Source organism: Salminus brasiliensis, chromosome 3, assembly GCF_030463535.1.
Source record: "Salminus brasiliensis chromosome 3, fSalBra1.hap2, whole genome shotgun sequence".
Lineage (NCBI taxonomy): Eukaryota > Metazoa > Chordata > Actinopteri > Characiformes > Bryconidae > Salminus > Salminus brasiliensis.
In genome coordinates, this window is record NC_132880.1 from 52,484,573 (window position 1) to 52,507,397 (window position 22,825).

Sequence of the window (22,825 nt, forward strand, 5' to 3'; positions counted from 1 at the left end):
ACTGATACACACTGATGCACGCTCACACTGATACACACTCACTGATACACTCTGATACACGCTCACACTGATACACACTGATGCACGCTCACACTGATACACACTGATGCACGCTCACACTGATACACACTCACTGATACACTCTGATACACGCTCACACTGATACACACTGATGCACGCTCACACTGATACACACTGATGCACGCTCACACTGATACACACTCACACTGATACACACTCACACTGATACACATACACTGATACACACTCACACTGATACACACTGATACACACTCACACTGATACACGCTCACACTGATACACACTCACTGATACACACTCACACTGATACACGCTCACACTGATACACACTCACTGATACACGCTCACACTGATACACACACTGATACACGCTCACACTGATACACACTCACTGATACACGCTCACACTGATACACACTCACTGATACACTCTCACTGATACACACTTACACTGATACACGCTCACACTGATAAACACTCACTGATACACTCTCACTGATACACACACTCTCACTGATACACACTTACACTGATACACACTCACTGATACACACTCACACTGATACACGCTCACACTGATACACACTCACTGATACACGCTCACACTGATACACACACTGATACACGCTCACACTGATACACACTCACTGATACACGCTCACACTGATACACACTCACTGATACACTCTCACTGATACACACTTACACTGATACACGCTCACACTGATACACACACTGATACACGCTCACACTGATACACACTCACTGATACACGCTCACACTGATACACACTCACTGATACACTCTCACTGATACACACTTACACTGATACACGCTCACACTGATACACACTCACACTGATACACACTTACACTGATACACACTCACACTGATACACACTCACACTGATACACACAGACTGATACACCCTCACACTGATACACGCTTACACTGATACACGCTCACACTGATACACGCTCACACTGATACACGCTTACACTGATACACTGATACACACACTAATACACACACACTGATACACACTTACACTGATACACGCTCACACTGATACACACTCACTGATACACACTCACACTGATACACACTCACTGATACACACTCACACTGATACACACTTACACTGATACACACTTACACTGATACACGCTCACACTGATACACACACACTGAAACACACTCACACTGATACACACACACTGATACACACTCACACTGATACACGCTCACACTGATACACACACACTGAAACACACTCACACTGATACACACACACTGATACACGCTTACACTGATACACGCTCACACTGATACACGCTCACACTGATACACGCTTACACTGATACACTGATACACACACTAATACACACACACTGATACACACTTACACTGATACACGCTCACACTGATACACACTCACTGATACACACTCACACTGATACACACTCACTGATACACACTCACACTGATACACACTCACACTGATACACGCTTACACTGATACACGCTCACACTGATACACACTCACTGATACACACTCACACTGATACACACTCACTGATACACATTTACACTGATACACACTTACACTGATACACACTTACACTGATACACACTCACACTGATACACACTCACTGATACACACTCACACTGATACACATTTACACTGATACACACTTACACTGATACACACTTACACTGATACACACTCACACTGATACACACTTACACTGATACACACAGACTGATACACCCTCACACTGATACACACTGATACACACTTACACTGATACACTCACACTGATACACACAGACTGATACACCCTCACACTGATACACTGATACACACTCTAACTGATACACACTCACACTGATACACACTCTTACACTGATACACACACACTGATACACACTCACACTGATACACACTCACTGATACACACTCACACTGATACACACTCACTGATACACACTTACACTGATACACACTCACACTGATACACACTCACACTGATACACACTCACTGATACACACACACTGATACACACTTACACTGATACACACTGATACACACACACTGATACACACTCACTGAAACACACTCACACTGATACACACTGATACACACTCACTGATACACACTGATACACACTCACACTGATACTCACTGATACATACTCACACTGATACACACTCACTGATACACACTGATACACACTCACTAATACACCCTCACGCTGATACACCCTCACGCTGATACACGCTCACTGATACACACTGATACACATTCACGCTGATACACCCTCACGCTGATACACGCTCACTGATACACACTGATACACACTCACGCTGATACACACTCACTGATACACACTGATACACACTCTCACTGATACTTACTGATACACACTCACACTGATACACATTCACTGATACACACTGATACACACTCACTGATACACCCTCACGCTGATACACACTGATACACCCTCACGCTGATACACCCTTTTTTTTAATTGTGAGAAAAAACTGAGAAATGTTTAAACCCAAAGTCTGAACGCTTTTAGCTGGGATTAACATTAATACAGTGTGTGTATCAGTCCCCTTGGTGGGCATTATGGTGTAACCTTGTTTTGGGAAAGAATTAATCAGTGTGTTAGTGGACACCCTGGAATCTTCAAGCATCGCTTAACCTCCTTCATTCTGGTTTGATCTGTGTGTAATCATATTGTTCTTCTCAGGAGCTTCTTGATGTGGTGTACAGTTACTTCAGAGCACTTTAGCTGATCTGACCTTGTGTGTGCGTGTGCCTCGAGAGCTAGACTGTAATAATATCTCAAACGGACAATATCTCAAACGGACTCGTAAGTGAAGGTCTCCTACGTATTAGTCTAAATATCTGATTATTCTCATGTTTTCTTTGTTGTAAAAATATTAAATATAGTGAAATTATCTGCTGAAAATGTTTAATTCTACTGGCTGATCAGTTTGGTTGTTTCAAGCGGTGTTACAGGGCAAAAACAAATATCTGTGATTTCTTGAAAAAAGAACAAAATGTTGCAGTAGATTAGATAAACTGCTTAAAGTAAGTGAACAAATCTTTATGTTTCTAAAATAATCTCAAGGCAAAAAGAGTCTAGAGTGAATTTTTTGCTAGTGGCTAGTGAGGGGCGGGGCATCAGATGTTTCTGTGTGTGTGTGTGTGTGTGTGTGTGTGTGTGTGTGTGTGTGTGTGCTCCTCCACAAGAAGGGACTTTCAACGTCTGTGTCCGAGAGGCATGTCTGGGCAAGTTCTGTTTTCCTCCAAAGCACCTGATGATCTTCTGTTCTTTCTCTTTTTCTGGGAATATACTTTTTATAGTTCTCTGAATTTTCCAGACTTTCTGTCACAGCTGAAAGCGTGAAATCACTATTTTCCCCCAACTTGTGCCATGCTTTTGCTCACTGTAGGAATGCCATGGCCTTAAACATGGCCCAGTCGAACCTCTGGACCACAATGGGATGAGTGAGAATGGACAGGTTTTGTACGGGCTGTACTTGGATCAGTGAACTGAGCCTGAATGCACTGTCTTGTTGCCAGGGGCACAGCGGACTGGTTCGGGGTCAGTAAGGATGGTGACGCCACACAGAAGTGGCAGAGGAAGAGCTTGCGCCACTGCAGCATGCGCTATGGTAAGCTGAAGCCCCAGGTGATCCGGGAGATGGAGCTGCCCAGCCAGGACAACATCTCCCTGACCAGCACGGAGACACCGCCTCCTCTGTACGTGCCCTCGTCCCAGCTTGGGATACCAAAGGTACAGCTTTGACGTGTCAAATGTATGTGTGGGTACAGTACCAAGCCTATGTTTGGACACACATTCTCTGAATGGTTATCCTGTATTTTTTACTGCTTTTCACAATTTATTTACCAAAATAAAATTTCTCAGATATTGTAGGTGCTCAGTCCTATATCTGAAGTTTTACCACCTACAATTTAAATTAAATCAAATGTATGTGTATAGAGCCGTCTAAAATGATGATGTCAAAAAGCACACAAATCAAATCACTTTTATTGTCACATCACATTACACAGGTGTAAAGGTGAGTGAAAAACTCCCTCAGTTACAAAAAAACATATTTACAAAATACAAATACTGAATATTTACACATTAACATACTATACATACAAACACACTATACTATACATATACACACATATTACACACACACACTATACTATACATATACACACACTATAAACACAATACACACTTTCTAATTACAATAATGCACTAGTTTAAAGCAGTTTAAATGTACAGGTTTGATATAATCTAAATGTTTACATTATTTACAAAAAAACACTGGATCAGTTGTGATTTCAGGTGTAGTGAGGGTGGGGAGAAGTCTTTGTGACAAAATATTGTCAGTATGCTTAGTAGCAGTAATGGTAATATTAATAAAGTCATATAATAATAACTGCAATTATAAGATAGATCAGGGTTTGAAACTCTACATCTACATGATGGTAGGTCAACAGGACCAGGACGGAGCACTTCTGATTTAATCTGTTCAGAATAGCTGCACTGTGACGAAAAATACAGTTTGTTTGGATCTCATCAGATTGTGGACCCTCTGGCACGTGGTCGGGCCTTCCGCATGGTGGAGGAAGTGGATGGCTACAGCGTTCCCCAGACACCCATCACACCTGGCGCTGCCTCCCTCTGCTCCTTCACCAGCTCCCGATCCGGCCTCAACCGGATACCACGCAGACGCAAGCGTGAGTCCGTGGCCAAGATGAGCTTCAGAGCAGCAGCCGCTCTGGTCAAGGTGAGCTCCAAGACTGGTTGAATGAACTTATAATGATTATACCATTAATTGTAATTCACTGGGTTAGGGTTATTCAGCATGTACTACAGTTATTCAGTACGTTCTCTTAATCTAATGAATCAGTAATGTAGTTGGTGAGCAGCTGGTGTTAGTGCACTGCAAAAACAGAGTAATAGGCTTTCTGCTATTAAGAGCAGTGCTATGCAAGTGTAGCTTTAGGTTTGCCAGGAGGAAATCAATGCCTGTGTAAGACAGGAGTCCAAAACAAAAACTGAGTATTACCATAGACTCCCTGGAAACTTTACACTGTAGAACTGGTTTAGGATGCATATCTACAGAGTAAAACGTAAATGGATTTAAATTTTAAAGCATCATCCTGTATCAGCTCCACCTTAAATCAGCAGCTTCAGGATCATGCTGATGCTCCACTGACTGGAAAAGGGAGAAGGGCGTCTCCGTCATTCCCACTTCAGGCCGGAGCGCTGCTGCTACTGCACTATGGAGGTTTGGTGGTGGAGCTGCAGGAGGAGAACCTCTCTCCAGAACTGCTGTGTAACGCTGCAGAACCCATAGAGTCATATTAGTGTAAAATCCTGTAGTTTTACTCTACCATCTCCACCCACATGCTGCTCCACCTTCAGATCAAACTTCTGCAGCTCTCACACTGCCCAGAAATGCACGTGTACAACTGATGTAATACAAATATGCATGATCCTGAAGCTGCTGATTTAAGCTGAAACAGAATGAGTTAAATGGGTTAAATGGTTAATAAATATAAAGTAAATTAGCCTATTAATAATAGTGTATTATCTTATTTGAGGGACTAGACAAGCTGTGTCAGCAATACATTCAAATTTCATTCATTGGAAAGGGGTGTTGGACATATAGTATTGTTAGCATTCTAGTGATTTGAGACTGTGCAACACCAGTATATTATGCCACAGATATTACTGGCTAAAATCCATAATACCATACATTTTTAGTTTAATGGTCAGTACCTGTAGGTTATTCAAATTTTTTAAAGAGTTCATATTATTGCAGGGTGAGTTTAAATGGCACAGTTCCAAAGCACAAAGCAACCAAAGCACGAGTATGACATCAACAATAAAACAAGTATAATTTAATATACATTGTACATTATGTTACACAATACGGTACTTAAATATTATATACATATTATAAATGACTGATTCTCAAGATAAACCATTGTGCTTTCTGACTATTTAATTACATATTTTAAGCATCAGTGTTGGTTGTTTCTTTAAATGCATCTTGGTTAGTGTCATGGCGTGAGGCCAGACCAAGATGGATGGGCAGAGATGGAATCAAAGCAAGCCATTTATTGACAAAAACCAGGGTAACAGAAAGGAGCAAGTGAGGCGAAATGAGCAGCAACTAAGAGGTGCAATAATAAAAAAAAAAAACAAGTGTGACAAACGAAAAGGCAAACACAATAAACCTTTTCCCCCCTTTGGGGGAAAACCAAAAGGGAACAAGAACTAAAACCTACAGGCAGGGCCTGGGCGATAGCGGGTTAACGTAAACAAAAACTAGAGCAGCACTCAGTAAACAAATAAGGAGAGCTGGGGAACCAGCCGCTAGACCAAATGGCTAGGCCGACCTAACCTGAGTAAGCAGTGTGCTGCCGCGAGCGTGGGTCGCTTTGCTTGGACGTGGGTAGCTTGAGAATCCGGACAGGAGCCGAGCAAGCCTCGCTGGTCGCAAGAGTAGCAGGGAGACCTACTCCTGAACGTGAGCAGAGAACCGGAGCTTACCTGAACACGCCGGAAACGTGCGAGGAACCTCAGGGTGTTCTAGAGGTCCCAGAAGAGTTCATTCTCGGCAGCGAACAAAGGTGTAGAGGCTGTACCCCCAGTCCCATGTGTAACACATGAACAAAACAAATGAACAATGAACGATCACAGACGAACATGAATCAACACAAGTAAACAGAACCAAATACACATGAACACAAATAAACATGAATCATTTAAGTATATTTTTTTTTTGTGTTTCATCAAGTGAACGTGGTTCTTTATTAAACCAATGGCATTGCTCAAGAACTCTTTGTAGCTTTCTAAATGAACTCAAATTCATTAATGTACAATGTTACACCGGATTTACAGATTCGCAGGAGAACTGAGCTAAGTTCATGTCACTGTGTTCTTTCAGGGACGCTCCATAAGAGAGAATACCCTGCGGCGGGCTCACAGGCGCAGCTTTACCCCAGCCAGCTTCATCGAGGAAGACGTAGTGGACTTCCCTGATGAGCTGGACACTTCCTTCTTTGCCAGGGTAACTGAATATGATTGCAGGACCCGCTCTGTGTCCCCAGTGCTACATGTGGCGCATGTGAAGGATTTGGGAGTTGGATGTAACCCTGACCATGTCTGTGCTTAGGACGTGTTGATGCAGGAGGAGATGTCAACGTTTCATGACGAAGTGTTTGAGTCTCCCTCTGACTCTACCACCAAAGACGTGGACAGCAAGCAGCTGGACGAGTCTGAGCTGACAGGGAGCGCGCTGGACAAGAGCGAACTGGAGAAGAGTCATCTAATGCTGTGAGTCTTGTCATCTAGTCTGTGAGTAAAAGGCAGACTGATACATAGGTGCAAGGTCATTCAAGGTTTTAAAGGTCAAAAAGGAAATTGTTTAAATGGATGCGTTCAGTGATTGGTAGCCGAAGAAGGCAGCTAAAAACATATATGGGTGATATAGGGGTAATATGAGCAGATTTCTAAATGAACTTCAAAAGAGCGCAGAGTTTGAGGTCTCCTTGAGGTCTTTAAAGTTGCCTCTGGTGTTAGTCATGTATGTGTCTGCTATGATTTAGGCCTCTAGAGAGAGGCTGGAGAAAAGCCAAAGAGGGAACCCCTGCACCACCAAAGGTCAGACTGAAGCAGGAAGTGGTGAGCGTGAGCGGTCAGCGGCGAGGGCAGCGGATTGCTGTTCCAGTTAAGAAGCTTTTTGCCCGAGAGAAAAGGCCATACGGGCTGGGAATGGTGGGCAAGCTAACCAACCGGACATATCGCAAACGCATCGACAGCTATGTCAAAAGGCAGATAGAGGACATGGATGATCATAGGTGAGAGTTTCTGTACAGATGCATAATTAAGCTGTCACACAAATACATCATATCTCCATCATGATCATTTTACAGGAGAAGTGATTTTGGAGCATTTATTTTAAATTGGGGCCCAATGTAAAGAACAACTGCCAGATTCACATTATGGAGAAAAGTGAAAAATAGAACCCTGGAGATATGAGGTTTTTGCATGACATTAACAATTAGGTTTTAAAGGTTTTGCTGTGAATTGTGAATTGAAATAGTTTGCTCCCTACAGGCCTTTCTTTACCTACTGGATCACATTTGTCCATTTACTCATCACTATCCTGGCTGTGTGTATTTATGGCATAGCACCAGTGGGCTTCTCCCAGCACGAGACTGTTGATTCTGTGAGTGCACTTGAATATGTAAAGCCTGTCATTCTGTTCCTGTTTGTGGCCATCTGCTGTACTCGTATAACACTGGTTCTTGTTCTCTTTGTTAAGGTTCTAAGAAACAAAGGTGTCTATGAGAATGTCAAGTTTGTGCAGCAGGAGAACTTTTGGATTGGACCAAGTTCGGTATGTTAGCTGTCATTCCTGAGTGTTAATTATTGTTAACCTTTATTGGCTTCTTGAAGTGTGAGAAAACTATCTGCAAACATTTTCACACCTGCTCCTTGTATGGTTTGGTTCAAATTTGTATGAATTTTGCTGTTCTAAACATGGCTTTTGCGCCCTCTAGTGGTTGAGAAATCAGTTTTGCTGCCTCGATTGATTATGATCCCCCCCACTATTGTTATATTAGTGGAAGGGTGACCTTCTGAACCCCTGGTCAACTCCTAACATGCATTTTTTAAATGTGGTACTACTTTTTAATTAGGTAAATTCTTACCTAAGAGCTCATTTTACACCAGGCGCCTCTGCGTGGTACATCAGAACCTTACCATGGCTCTTTTTATTTCACTAGTGACGCGACACACATGTCACAAAGCGAAATTGGCTCCAAATAAGCTCCAAATGACCTAATTGTGTCTGCATCAAAAATAAATAAACTTTATGTTTACTAAATTTGAGCATGGCTTTTTAAATTGGTTGTTAAGAAACTTTGCTGTTGTCCACATGTTTTGATTTTGTTAGCTAGCTCTTTTAAAATATCAGGTATCAAATAGCTTAATATTGTAAAATTTTGGCTCCAAAGCAGCTGTTATATGGGTTTTTGTAATAATAATGTAACTTGTTGTTTTGGTGGTTTTTGTCCTCTTGTGCTCTTTACTTCCATACCAACAGGAGGCGCTGATCCATCTGGGAGCCAAATTCTCACCCTGTATGCGACGGGACCATGAAGTGCATGAACTGATACAGAAGAAGCGAGACACAGAGAGGAACTCAGCCTGCTGTGTACGCAATGACCGCTCTGGCTGCCTGCAGACCTCTGAGGAGGAGTGCTCGGTGAGGAGAAGCATTTAGTCAGTGAGGAAGCAGCACAGAGTCGGCAAGCATTTGATTTCAGTTAAAGCTAAATAGCAATACGTAAAAAGTAACAGCCACCACTTATGATTAAGGGGAGAACCCCTCACTATGTGCTCTACACACATCAGCCATAACATTAAAACCACTGCCAGCTGAAGTGAAGAACGCTACTGATCTGGGTCCAGTGTCTCCTGTCTGTCGAGAGGTGGATCTACATATTAGGCAGTGAGTGAACAGTCAGTTCTTCTGATGAAGGTGATGAAGCAGGAGAAATGGACAAGCGTAAGAATCAGAGACACTTTGACAAGAACCAGACTGTGATGCTCTAGATAATGACTGGGTCAGAACATCTCCAGAAAATCAGGCAGGTCTTGTGGGGTGTTCCAGGTATTCAGTGGTCAGAACCTCCCAAAGGTGCTTCAAGGAAGGACAACCAATGAACCAGCGACAGGGTCAGGGACACTTAAGGCTCACTGATGCTTATTGAGACCCCACTTCACAATGTACAGGACAGAATATGCTGTTAACATCTTGGTGTTCCAGAATGGAGAGGTGGTTTTAATGTTATGCCTGATCATGTTAGTATACAGTCGAAAAAAACAACAGCGCCTCATGACCTGTGTCTACAGAACCCAACAGCAGTTCATGATGTAAATTGCATTAGCAAGCAACCACTCGTGAAAACTATTGCAACCTCCTGGGATACTATAGCAGGAGCCATTCGAGTCCAACGCTCGCTGTCCTCAAACCCAGACTGAAGACCCTCCTCTTCTGAGAGGACTTGGGTGAAGAGTAGAGTATTATGGTCTGTATATTGAATTGTGTTTAGTAGAGTCTAAGATTAGAGGATCTGAATTTTAGTCTATTTAAACTAGCTGAGGTTCTTCTTCAGTAAACAGTGGAGCTCTTCTGTAAGTCTCTCTGGAGAAGAACGTCTGATAAATGCCTTAAATGTAAATGTAAAATGCCATATCTACACCATAGTAACCCCTTGTGATACCATAGCAAGCACCTCGCAGAACCATACAGTAGAAGTAAATCATTATGCACAGTGCAGCAGGGCTACCGTGTACTACTTAGGAATGTCAAAGCAACCATCTGTGATACTAAGCAAACCTCCATTGCAACAACCTGGCAAAACAGTTTCACCTTAGTGACCATGTAGCAACAGCTTATCAAGTGATCAATCAAAAGGGAGGGAAATCGGTAAAAATCAGTAGTGATATTGATACACACCAATCAGCCACAGCATTAAAACCACTGACAGGTGAATACCATTGATGCAATACTGGGAACCACTAAAGCTACATAACCGCTCTGTGCTTTCTTCAGGAAAAGAGCTTTTCTAGTTTGATTCTGTGATTCGTTTCTTAACATGCAGAAATGATTTATACAAAAGATCACATAGAATAGAATTATTGTGTTATTGGGCTAAGCACTTCATTCACTAATTGATCTTGGTGCCCCCCTAACACTACAGAGCACGCTAGCTGAGTGGGTGAAATGGCCACAGCACTCTAGCACCCCCCAGCTGGATGGCAAACCACGTCAGTATGGCTCTGTCTGCCATCAGGACCCCAGGTAAGATGAAAACCTGTGCAAGACAGTGTTAGCAACCCTGTAATTTGCCTATCACACCTAATGTGTTTTGCACATGTGTCCTGGGCTTTCTGTAGGACCTGCCTCGAGCCAGCCTCTGTAGCACCTCACGAATGGCCTGATGACATCACCAAGTGGCCTGTAAGTATTACAGCAGAGCTCACGTAAAGCCAATTAAAATCAATTAAAGTCAATAAATGTGTTGAAGAGCATAAGAAAAGGTTATAGGAGTCAGTGGTGGCTGTGGGGTTTATCTGTTGTAGATCTGTACCAGGTATGATACGGGAAACCACACCAACCTGCCTCATATCGATTGTACAATCACCGGCCGGCCCTGCTGTATCGGAACCAAAGGGAGGTAAGGACAACACACACAGAAACCTACATTTGGCTTAAACACCAATTGCGGTTTAAGTGTATCATTAAATGTGAAGTTTAGTGATAAGAACTTTCAATTAATTCTGAGCAGGTGTGAGATTACGTCAAGGGAGTACTGTGACTTCATGAAAGGTTATTTCCACGAGGAGGCAACACTGTGTTCACAAGTAAGGCACCTGTTTTTGGATTGATTCAAATGTTATCAGTACTCAGTACAGTGCTGGTACAAAAAAATGTTCTGTATTTCTTTTTGTATAAATGAAAAATAAGTAGTTTGGCTTTTAGGATTGTTTGAGCTTGGAGCAGCCTGTAAACATGGCTGTACAATATAAATATTATTTTATTATGTTGAACATGGATATTAATTCCAAGACAGTTCATTAGTCCAGTAGAGCATGATTGGCATTGCTCTCTTTCTCTAGAGGGTAGGAGGAACCTTAAACTAGTCTTCACCCTTCTAGCGCTGGTAGCATTGTGTAATAAATGGAGACCCAGCCGATGGCGGAAACTGGACACCATGATCAAAACATGCCATAGCATTAAAACCACTGACAGGTGAAGTGAATACCATTGATGATCTGGTCCACACCTGCCAAGGAGTGGATATATTAGGCAGCAAGTGAACAGTCAGTTCTTGAAGAACCAAACTGTGATGTTCTAGATGACTGGGTCAGAACAACTCAAAAACATCAGGCAGGTCTTGGTATGCAGTGTTCAGTACCTACCAAAAGTGCTCCAAGGAAGGACCACCGCTGAACCGGCGACAGGCTCAAGGAAACTTAAGGTTCACTGATGCTAATGGAGGCCCCACCCATCTTACAACTTACAGAACCTAAAGGATCTTCTGCTAACATTAGTCTTGGTGACTTCTTCAGAGGCCCTGTGGTTAGGGTCACATGCCTCGAAGTGTCACATCTGCTTAGGCAGCATGAGGTGGACCTACTCAATGTTAGAAAAGTGATTTTAATGTTATGGCTGTCCAGTGTAAGTATTTAATGTATCAGCACATAAAACATGCTTTACATTAATAGGAATGTAACACATTCAAAAATGTTTTTTCATTTATAGTCTTCTGTTACCTTTTTCAGTTGGAGCCCCTCCACTCCATATTCTCTATCTATCTACTCTATCTATCTATAGAATTATATTCTAAGACAAATGCATAACCCTCTCAGACCCGGACTTTTGCTTGGTGTGTAGTCTTACTTTCTTCTAGCTATTTGGGATTAGTAGGACCTAACAAGTATAAAAACTAAACGTAGTCAATGTACAGAAAGTCATATTGGCAAAAACAATGTCCTCATATGAGGCCAAGTTTTAAAAAGTATGGTGGTGCAGAGAAGCAAAAATGTAATGAGGATGCAGGGTCTGAAGAGGTTAAAAGAGGTGAACATATCAGACAGACAGTAAACATAGTAAACATAGCATAAAACAGCCTGTACTAGGCCTTCATACAGACACTTCAGTGCTCTGAACCCTTCTGCTCTCTCATTGTCTCTCTGACGTCTAGGGTAATGATTTCATTACTACCCTCCAACCACAGAATTCTGCTACACTCTTAAGTGTGCTAATAGCTGTGAAGGTTGCTATGCTAATCTGGTCTAAGTTTGGCAAAATCCCCTTTTTGTCTGAGAGGGCACATGCTGTGTTGGCTCAGACATCAGTGCCAGCGGGCAGTTTTGAGCAAGGTGGCATGCCAAGACCGCTCGAAAGCACTGTATGGGCTGAATGTGGTTGTAAGTGCTTGTTGGCAGTCATAAAGAAGTTTTGGATTTTGGCACTTTTTGAACAATACTTTAGGACTATAAATATATGTTGGTCATTCTCCACCAGGTGCACTGTATGGATGATGTATGCGGCCTCCTGCCCTTTCTAAACCCAGAAATCCCTGACCAGTTCTATCGGCTCTGGCTGTCTCTCTTCCTGCATGCTGGGTAAGTTTTTTCCCTGTGCACTGTATATATAGTTGCTGCCACGCAAGAACGTGTATTTCCGTTTTCTCTGTTTCTCACTTTTCTCCATAATGTGAATCAGAATTTTATGATGAATGGACCAATAGAAATGCCCCATAATGCTCCATGATGGGGCAGTGGTGGTGCCATCTATTTGTTTAAGATTGGAGGCAAAGGTAAGCAGTAGGGAAAAGTAGTGCACAACCTAAAGTGGGGTAAAACACAACATGGAAGTGTTTACTAAGTTTACTAAGTCCCAGATTTCACTCCTCCTATTATTTGAATCCCCTTCATGGCAACTATAATAGAACAGCATTTTAATATAGTAGATGAACACAGATCTAAGCCTCCCCAGAGAAATAGTAAAATAGTGAAAATAGTCCATACCACCACATACATTTAGAAAAGTACATTTTCTGTTGATTTATACTTTTTAGTTTTTAGTTTCATGGTTCTTTGTGGATAAAAAATAGTCATGTTTGGTACAGGCACACAGTTACAGTTACACATTTTTAGGTTGTCTGGTTCAAACTAAATAAAATGTTACAGATTTTTTAAATGTATTTATTTATTGTTTTGATTTACCAGAATTCTTTGAAAGTGTTAGCCCTGCTGCCTTTCACAGGTAACCTCACCTGTGGGGTCAGTTGTAACATTTGCCTGACAATACTTTTGACTGAAATAATCCAAAATGGTCAATGCTGGAAATTTGCTGGAAGGTTTTTCTTTCTTTGGAGACTTGTGAATTTTAAAGTAGAAGGTGTGTGTGTGTGTGTGTGTGTAATCACCTGGCACAGACAGGCACATTAGGCCTAATCTTTTTTGAGAACCAGCTAAATCTAATGCTCTGCAGTAGAGACATGAGGTGCTTTTCCAGTGATCTCAGTCTGAACAGTAATTTCAGTAAGTGCAGAACCCAGAGCTTCCCTGAGCTGCTCTGTTTGGATGCTTCCTTTTTGTAAGCAGGCTTATAAATCCTGCACGTGCATCTAAACCTCACACCCCACACACACTCACATACACTCACATACACACACTCACACCTAGACAAGCCGCCTCACCTTGTCAAGACTTGTAGTCAAGTTCTTGGGCTCCTACAATGTGTGGTGCTGTGTTTATAACAATATAAATATACCTTTTGTTCCTGTGAACAAATAACCTAATCCCGTCTCTCAGCAGTGAGAGGGTTTCTACTGTAGAAGCTCCAGATCTCATCAGAACAGATAAAGCAGCTGAACATAAATCCAGTAAAAAGGAGAAACAAGAGCTTCTCATTCTGAAGAGAGAAAGTAGTGAGATCTTGTTGGTGAGCTAGTCTGAAGAACAGAGCTCGGTTCCTCCAGGGTTCTCCTGGACGCCCCCCAGTCCAGCCAGCACAGCGTGGAGGATGTGTTCACCTCCATCAGCAGCAGCAGCAGCAGCAGCTCACCTACCAAACCACACCAGGTGTTGGAGGAAAACCTTGTATCACCAAAATAGTAACATTACAACAGGAAGAAAAAATCTTTTTCAGTGTAAACGTTATTTTAGAACATTTCCTTTGGTACATTCATCATTCAAAATTCCTATTACTCTGACCATCACTGCCATGACCACTAAGTTCTACTACACCATGATTATTATATTATGATTATGATCGGGTCCCCCTGTGAGTCTTGGTTCCTCCCAAGGTTTCTTCCTCCAGATTTTTCATGTATTTTATGTTAATTATTTTCCTATATTACTTTCCTTTTACTATTTACTAATTATGTAAAGCTGCTTTGTGACAACAGTTATAAAATGCTATACAATTACATTTGACTTGACTTGACTATAACCCCACATATAATTGAATATCATAAATATGTAAAAATATGTAATATATATATATATATATATATATTTCTATTTCTCCTGTGTAAAGGATTCTGCACTGCCTAGTTTCCGTGCTGTTTCAGATGACCATACTGAGGGATCTGGAGAAACTGGCTGGCTGGCTGCGTATCTCCATTATCTACATTCTCAGCGGCATCACAGGGAATCTAGCCAGCGCCATCTTTTTGCCCTACAGAGCCGAGGTGCTGTAAACTGCCCTGCCTTTACTTTTAGTACTGCAGAAAGGAGAAATGTATTTTTTAGGGATAAGCATTTTTTTAAAATATACTCCCATGTGGACTCATCTTAGTGTTTGTATATATTGGGTGTAAGGTGTATGTCTTGAAATAAAGATTAAATTAACCATTTACTTTTATCATTTTTTCATTTTTTTTTACCAAACATACAGTCTATAAAAGCAGAGAATGCATCTTGTCTTATAATACTACCTGAAGCAATATCTACATTGAGCTTTTATATAGAAATATTTAAACCAACAAAAGACAACACATTTCTACATTGGAAGTTGTGTGTCTGTTGTTCTGTGGATTAGTTGGTAGTGTTACATATGCCTAACACAAACAAATAATTACACAATCAACCAAAATACAGTTCTCACACTTATGTTATCTTCACAAATTGTACTATTCATTTAAAAATAGCAAAAATGATTAAAATGGCTAAATCCAGCATGTGTGTGGATGGGCTTGTGACTATCAAGGCCAATTTTTCAGGGTTAGTAATATTTTTTGTGGTTTGTGACTGTGGTTTGGTTAACCTGAGCAATGTCTCCTTGCTAAACCAATAAGAAAAAACATAAAACAAACAAAATTGTAAGCTCAAGCTTAGACTGAATGAGATTTACAGTAGTTATTTAATGAAGAATTTGTTTATTTTCTCATGTGGGTTACAGGTGGGCATGGGCTCTGAGTGGGTTTGTACTGTCTTTTTACTGGGGCCCATTTGGGAAGCCATTGTTACTGTCCATCTTAATCTTACATGGGTCCCATCTAGTCCACATATGCAGTCACTGACCCTAAGCAGGAACCATATGTGGAGTCAACATGGAACCACATGGAAGCACAAAACATTCTGGTTCCCAGTGGGCTGAACACACAGGTTCCAATGACATGTAAACTGGAACAGTTCTGATATGGTATAATAGTTTCACGGTGCTCAATACCAGATAATTGCAAACAGTAATTATTGTCTAAACACCAAATCTTTATTTGACAATGACTTTAACTTGTCTTTAACTTTATTTATACTTTTATACTTTTTAAATATATTTTTTTTATTTTTAGATGCAGTTTTTTTATTTCCTCAGATGCAGTTAAATACAATGATTAACTGGTGTTAACGTATTTAAATAATAAATTATAAGGTGCTAAGTTGATAGTTTGTGCAACTCTAGTTCTGACCCAGTTCTACTTCTCTGTTCAGGTGGGTCCTGCAGGTTCTCAGTTTGGCATCCTGGCCTGTCTGTTCGTGGAACTGTTCCAAAGCTGGCAGATTCTGGCGCAGCCGTGGCGCGCCTTCACTAAGCTGCTATGCGTGGTGCTTTTCCTCTTCTCTTTCGGCCTGCTGCCCTGGATCGACAACTTTGCGCACATCTGCGGCTTCATCTCGGGCTTCTTCCTTTCCTTCGCCTTCCTGCCCTACATCAGCTTTGGCCGCATGGACATGTACCGCAAACGCTGCCAGATCCTTGTCTTCCTGGCCGTCTTTGTGGGCCTGTTCGCCGGCCTGGTGGTGCTCTTCTACGTCTACCCCATTAAGTGCGAGTGGTGTGAGCTGCTCACCTGCATTCCCCTGACGGATAAGTTCTGCGAGAAGTACGACCTCAATGCCCACCTCCATTGAAGGAGCTTCCAGAAGGCGGGACACTGTTGGATTGACTGGATCTGGAATGAAGATAAGCTGGACACTGTCCCGCCTCCTCTGTGTGAACTTGGACGATGAATGATGCTTGTGTTATTTTTATTTTTTTTTTATTTTTACTCTTAGTGCAAGTTGGAATGCCACTTTTGACCATTGTGATGACTTAGAATCTTTTTTTTAAGTGTCCCCAATAGAGTTTTATTTTGTCTGTTAAGCAGGGTGCAGTGTGACATCCTAGCTCCAAACCACACCCTTACACACCTTACAGAATCTGAGGACAGTGTGGGAGAATAAGCACTGGTACTTCATGTTTTAGCATGTCACTAAATCAGGCAAAGGTTTTACCGTTGTTCAGACGACCTCAGAATCCAGGGACAAGAAACAAACAATCTGTACCTTCAGTGCCTTGGTAAATGTACCTACTACTGCCATATTTTGGTTATGTCAAGCACTCAAATGTTATTCTTTTATTTGTGTACTGCTTCAAATGGAGTAACAATTAAATGTGTTAGGGTAGTGTTTTAGCTACCCATTTATTCACTTGTTACAAAATACAGCTTAACAATCTGCACCTCGGATGTTTGTCTGCCTGTTTCTTATTTGGCCAGGCCCCTGTAACGTAAAAATATGAAACAAACTTATATAATAATATAACCACCATGGTTAAAATGCTTATCCTCAAAATAGATCTATACTTAGATAACATAGCTGTCATGCAAAAAGCTTGTAACTATGTGAATCTGGCAGTTGTGTTTTTATGATGATGATGATGATGATGATGAATGAACCAATATAAATGCTCCAGAAAGGCTTAGAAGAAAATCTTTTTACATTAACTTCCATTGAAAGTTAAGTGTTTTTCCTCCTACTGTAAAATTGCTATTTTGGAGATGCAAGATTTTGCATGACAGCAACAATTTATTAGACTTAAACAACTGAAACTAAACACACAGAAAGCTGAATTCCAAATAATTTTATTCATAAATGAATAGGTCTAACCCACAGTATATTCCATACCTTAAGACCACAGGTCAAAATAACAGGATTTACATAGCATAAAAACATGTTTGTCAGATATATTTACAGCTGTCATAGCACAGTATTCTGCTCAATAGATCCTATTAATTCACACAGGAACAGAAATGGGGATTCTCATTCATTTTGAGGAGTTTAAAATGATTTTGATGAAGACCTTCCCAAAATAAAGAAAATGTGACTGATCAGCTCATATGAGAGATAATGCGTTCACATATATATATATATTTACAAGTGTTGACATGAAATGCAACCAACTGGAAGTGCACAAATTGGGTTATCCTGCCATTTTGCCTTGTTCCATCCTACAGGCTGTAACGACCCCAGTCCCTGGCCTGAGTCCTGGTGATGTCAGTGATTCGCTGCTGTCTCTGATATGATGGTTTACAACCCAGAGAATAAGTGTTTCAGTACTGAGTGGCTGTCGCCCTGGCTTTCTTTGATGAGCCTTTAGCCCTTGTTGCCCGAGAGCTAAGCAATGTGTCCAAATCACAGAAGCTTCTAACATCCACTGTTGCGGCGTGCGTAGGCCAGACCTCCTAGCATGTACTCCATCTCTCTGAAGTGAAGAGCTCCCACTGAGATGGCTGAGTGGCCTTTCTCCTTGAAGCCAGACTTCTCATAGAAGGGAACTAGGAACTCCTCACAGATGAGAAGGGCTCGGCGCAGGCCTGGCAGGCAACGCAGGTACTGCAGGTAACGCCACAGGAGGATGGAGCCCTTCCCCTGCTGCCGACAGTGGCGGTGTACAGACAACACATGGATGTGAACGGTTGGGGAGTCCGGCATGTGGAGGGTCAGAGCCTCCTGATCAGAAAAAACATGTGAAGTTAGAACCAGTAAATAAGGGTGGAAAAAACACAAAACAGCATGAGAAGAAGGTTCACAGCTCCTGTGTTTATCTAAATGCATTGCAGTAGAGCACCATGTGCTGCAGAACCCTCAAATCATTGCCCTAAGTAGACTCCATAGTTATTTGTAATGGTCACCAATAGGCTTGACATTGAAGCTGCATTGGTAACACCTAATTCACAGGACACGTGGAGGTCAATTGAGGTCTGAAAGACCAAAAGAACTTTTCAAGAGAACTGCTCATATTGAACTCCCTGTTGGCTGCAAAAGAAGAAGTAGACTCAGGAGTATTATTAAGTCTAGTTGTACACTTTATTTGGATCTGGACCAGCCATAAAAGTCATCAGACTGGACTTTTTCTCACTGAAACTCAGTCATTGTCTTACATTACAAGACCTACTAGCACAATCTACTGCTATCTCCACTTCACCTGGGCCAGCCTTTCTTTGTCCCAGCCTGATCCAATGATGAAGGCCACCAGCTGTCCACCCTCAAACCAGCCCATGGAGAGCTCAGGACATTGGCCTAAAAAGCTTAGCACCTCGTCCAGCGTGAGCGGGCACTCCCCAGACACAGAGATGAAAGCTGTGGGCCAGACAGACAGACAGACAGGCATGAGGCAGGGGATTCAGTCAAGGAGGGGAGGAGTGATGATCCTGCTTTCACACACTAACACAAACAACAGATTATCTGCAGATCAGCCAAGAGTCTAAATGTCTGCTCATAATCACATGAACCTATCAACCATAATCCTCTTTCATTGTTTTCTGAGTATAGAGCTAAACGAACGATGAGATGTGAAACCACATTTAAAAGATTGGTTTTCAAGACATTATAGTATGAAAATGTTTGGGCACCCCAAAAGATTTAAGCTCTGATATAACTTTTACCAAGGTATCAGACCTTAATTAGCTTGTCAGGGCAATATCTTGTTCACAATCATTAGGAAAGACCAGTTGAGGCAAATTACGAAGGTTTCAAAAAAACCTTGTCTCAACAATCAGCAGCCATGGGCTCCTCTAAGCAGCTGCAGAGCACTCTGAACATTAACATAACTGATGCCCACAGAGCAGAAGAAGACTAGAAGAAGATAGCAAAGCTGCATTGTCCCAAGTTCCTAATGTAGTTAAGTGGATGGTGGAGGGCAAATTGAGGTCTGGAAGACCAATGTAACTTTCAGAGAGAACTGCTTGTAGGATTGCTAGAAAAGAAAATCCCTGTTTGACTGCAAAAGACCTAATACAGTGAAAAACTTCTATAATTTGATACCTTTTGGAAATCCGGTCATCTTTTACTTACGTAACTATGCACATTAACAGATATTTTGACCAGGGGTGCCCAATTTGTGTGTGTCACTTTATGCTAAATACCCAGCTGAAGAGTTAAATAAGACTAGTAATAAAATAGGAGTAAATGAAAGAAACTCAGTCCGAGTAAAAAAAAAACATTCAAGCTTTAAAACTGTTTGTTAAGGTTTTATTCAGGTTTTTTTATTCAGTAATTTAACCGTAAATTAACCGGCAACTACTATAAACTTATTTTGAAATAATCTGTAGGAGGACTGAGGCAGTCTTAATGCTCTCATAAATTTGAACGACTGGTCACATTGGTCAGCTTTCTGCTGTTTATACAACTGTATTCACAAATTAATTCTGAGCAGTTCCAGTTCCGGAAAATGTTCAATATTAGTGCAAACATTCTTTTGCTTCAGAGTAAATAGACTTTGTTTGGCAACTAGGCTATCTTTATGTGAGAAATGACAATAAATAAATAAATCAATATCATACAAAACAAATAGTTTTAGTGAAAGTTTGATAGGGTATGCAAGCACTGTTAAATTTCTCAAAATGTGCAATCCATTTCATGTAGTCCATACATGAAACAAAACTGGCTTTTGTCATGTCGCAAAAATCAACTTATATAAAAGGTATGTACACTCATTTACAGAGTGTTAAGACTAAGATACAATACAGGCCAGCCAATCAGAACACAGATCAGTTAAAATTTTTAAAGACACAGTAATGAAAATAGCATGTTTAGTTCTAGGATAAAATTATAGATAGGAAAATGTCTAAATAAAATCATCTGTGACTGTTGTTGTTACATAAAACCACACGCTAATATTAAAAATGGACACCAGTAATAAACAAATAGGGTCCTTTAAATAATGAAAAGTCATATTAAGTAGCATACAAACCCAACACACACTCATTAAATTAAATGCACACTATTGTGTATTATTTGGTAACAGTTTGCTTTAAGTCACATGACATTGTTAATTATGACAGTAACAAAGTTGTAAGAGTGAAAAACTGAAGTGTCTAATGGCCTTAACCTCTTACCTTCCCTCTCGATCTCAAACACACTGATGGCATCCTGTGGAGTGAGGTTGCGGAACTCACTGGCGGGCAGTGTGTGTCGCCGCTGCCGGAGAGGGCTGGACACACTGAGGGGTGTCTTTAGGTAAAAGGGCTTCAAAAAAGGAGAGCTGCTCACTTGCTGGGCCATCATCACCAACACGGGCACACACACACGCACAGTCTGTCTGACCGTAAACTGTTATACAAGAGGATCACTGCTGACCCGAATCACTGGCCTAACCTTCTGCCTTTTTTGTGATTCTGTGGAGTGATATAGGTGTTAACACACACACTTCACTCTCTCAGCGAAACTCACTGTCTTCTGGCTCCAGCAACCTTGCTGCTCTTCTCTTTCTCCCTCTCGACCACTCCCACAGCTCTCTCTCCCCATCTCCTACACTCTAAACCCTAACACCCCCACCCCCCACCCCCCACCAATTCCCTCACTGGAACCCTCTCCTGATCTGCTAATGTGATGTCCTCGAAAGATGGATGGATGAGTGTGCACGTGAGGGAGTCTCAGAAGCTGCAGGTGTCCGGAGAGCTGTCCCCCGCAGCTTACTAGGTGCTAATACTCTAATTCTTAATCCCAGATTCAGTACAGATACAGTTCAGCCAGAGCAGCTCTAAACCCAAGCTGAAGAAAAGGTGTCCTCACTGCATATGTGTTCAAACATTATGTACTATGTATTTAGGCAGCAATCATATCACTTATTTGCTCAAGTAATACTACTACTATTATTAGAATTAATACAAACAAGCACTAATATTATACTTGATTTGTATGAATTTCTTATCTTAACCATAGCCATAAACAACCTCTACTTAAGGGTTAGGTTTAGGTTAAGTTTATGGTTTAGGTTAGGGTTAGGTTAGAAAAGAGAGGTGAACAGATCTGGGAAATACTTTATTACGGTTTACCTTCAAATTCAATTCAGTTTAACTTCATTGTCAATATACTATTACAGGGTTGCACAAAAAAAACAAAAACTCTTTGGCTAAATCATAATTGCAGTTATAGGTGGTACAAACATGGGACAGTAGTACAAAAACAACACTTCATGCAGGTGAGATCCTTAGATATGTGAAAACTGAGGAACCTAAATCTGTTCGTTCTCTCCCCAATCATGTCCTTGATGCTCAGGGGTGTGTGCACTCTGCTCCTCCTCCTAAAGTCAACAATCAGCTCTATGGTTTTGCTGATGAGGATGTTGTCAGGTCACCACTCTGCAAGGACTGAATTAGAGCAGTGAGAGTTGATTTAGTTGCCATAAAACCATGTAGCAATGGGGCAATTTTTTGTAAATCTTTATTTGTAACCAATACTGGACCAATAATGGAACAGCTTTATCCAGAATGGACATAATCATGTTTTTGGACACGTGGGGGGGGGGGGGTCACGTATCATGATTTTGGACATGTACCCCAAAATGAAAGCTGAGAGGGTCTGCACCCCGTATATATTGTTTTTGGACACGTGGGGCGGTTACGTATCATGATTTTAGGCATGTACTTCAAAATGAAAGCT

General features: G+C 41.3%; 2 protein-coding genes across 6 annotated transcripts in view; one reads left to right on the forward strand and one right to left on the reverse strand.

Moving 5' to 3' along the window:
- rhbdf1a (rhomboid 5 homolog 1a (Drosophila)) overlaps positions 1-17,621 on the forward strand; it is a 59,037-nt gene extending 41,416 nt beyond the window's left edge. For 4 of the 5 annotated variants that reach the window (XM_072676588.1, XM_072676589.1, XM_072676587.1 and 1 more), the window contains 15 exons: positions 3,643-3,856; positions 4,662-4,868; positions 7,041-7,163; positions 7,269-7,429; positions 7,702-7,953; positions 8,213-8,324; positions 8,421-8,495; positions 9,204-9,365; positions 10,867-10,967; positions 11,063-11,126; positions 11,249-11,343; positions 11,455-11,530; positions 13,197-13,297; positions 15,219-15,372; positions 16,613-17,621. In XM_072676588.1, coding sequence (XP_072532689.1) covers positions 3,643-3,856; positions 4,662-4,868; positions 7,041-7,163; positions 7,269-7,429; positions 7,702-7,953; positions 8,213-8,324; positions 8,421-8,495; positions 9,204-9,365; positions 10,867-10,967; positions 11,063-11,126; positions 11,249-11,343; positions 11,455-11,530; positions 13,197-13,297; positions 15,219-15,372; positions 16,613-17,032 — 2,317 coding nt within the window. In that variant the 3' untranslated portion in view covers positions 17,033-17,621. Of the gene's footprint in view, positions 1-3,642; positions 3,857-4,661; positions 4,869-7,040; positions 7,164-7,268; positions 7,430-7,701; positions 7,954-8,212; positions 8,325-8,420; positions 8,496-9,203; positions 9,366-10,866; positions 10,968-11,062; positions 11,127-11,248; positions 11,344-11,454; positions 11,531-13,196; positions 13,298-15,218; positions 15,373-16,612 lie in introns of those variants that run through there. The other variant, XM_072676591.1, reaches the window with a different exon arrangement.
- Positions 17,622-18,586: 965 nt separating this feature from the next.
- Positions 18,587-21,448, reverse strand: aanat2 (arylalkylamine N-acetyltransferase 2). Its single transcript, XM_072675028.1, has 3 exons — positions 21,280-21,448; positions 19,368-19,522; positions 18,587-18,892 (listed from the first exon to the last, which is right to left on the reverse strand). Exons 1-3 carry the CDS (start codon positions 21,446-21,448, stop codon positions 18,587-18,589), a joined length of 630 nt encoding a protein of 209 aa, XP_072531129.1.
- Positions 21,449-22,825: the final 1,377 nt, after the last annotated feature.

Bases quoted from the DNA above. Each gene is read 5' to 3' on its own strand.
- aanat2 (XM_072675028.1), bottom strand. From the start codon at position 21,448: ATGATGGCCCAGCAAGTGAGCAGCTCTCCTTTTTTGAAGCCCTTTTAC. The intron at 19,523-21,279 runs GTAAGAGGTTAA...TCTGGCCCACAG, and splicing joins GTTTGAGATCGAGAGGGAAG to CTTTCATCTCTGTGTCTGGG. The intron at 18,893-19,367 runs GTGAAGTGGAGA...TTTTCTGATCAG, and splicing joins ACAAAGAAAGGCTGGCCCAG to GAGGCTCTGACCCTCCACAT.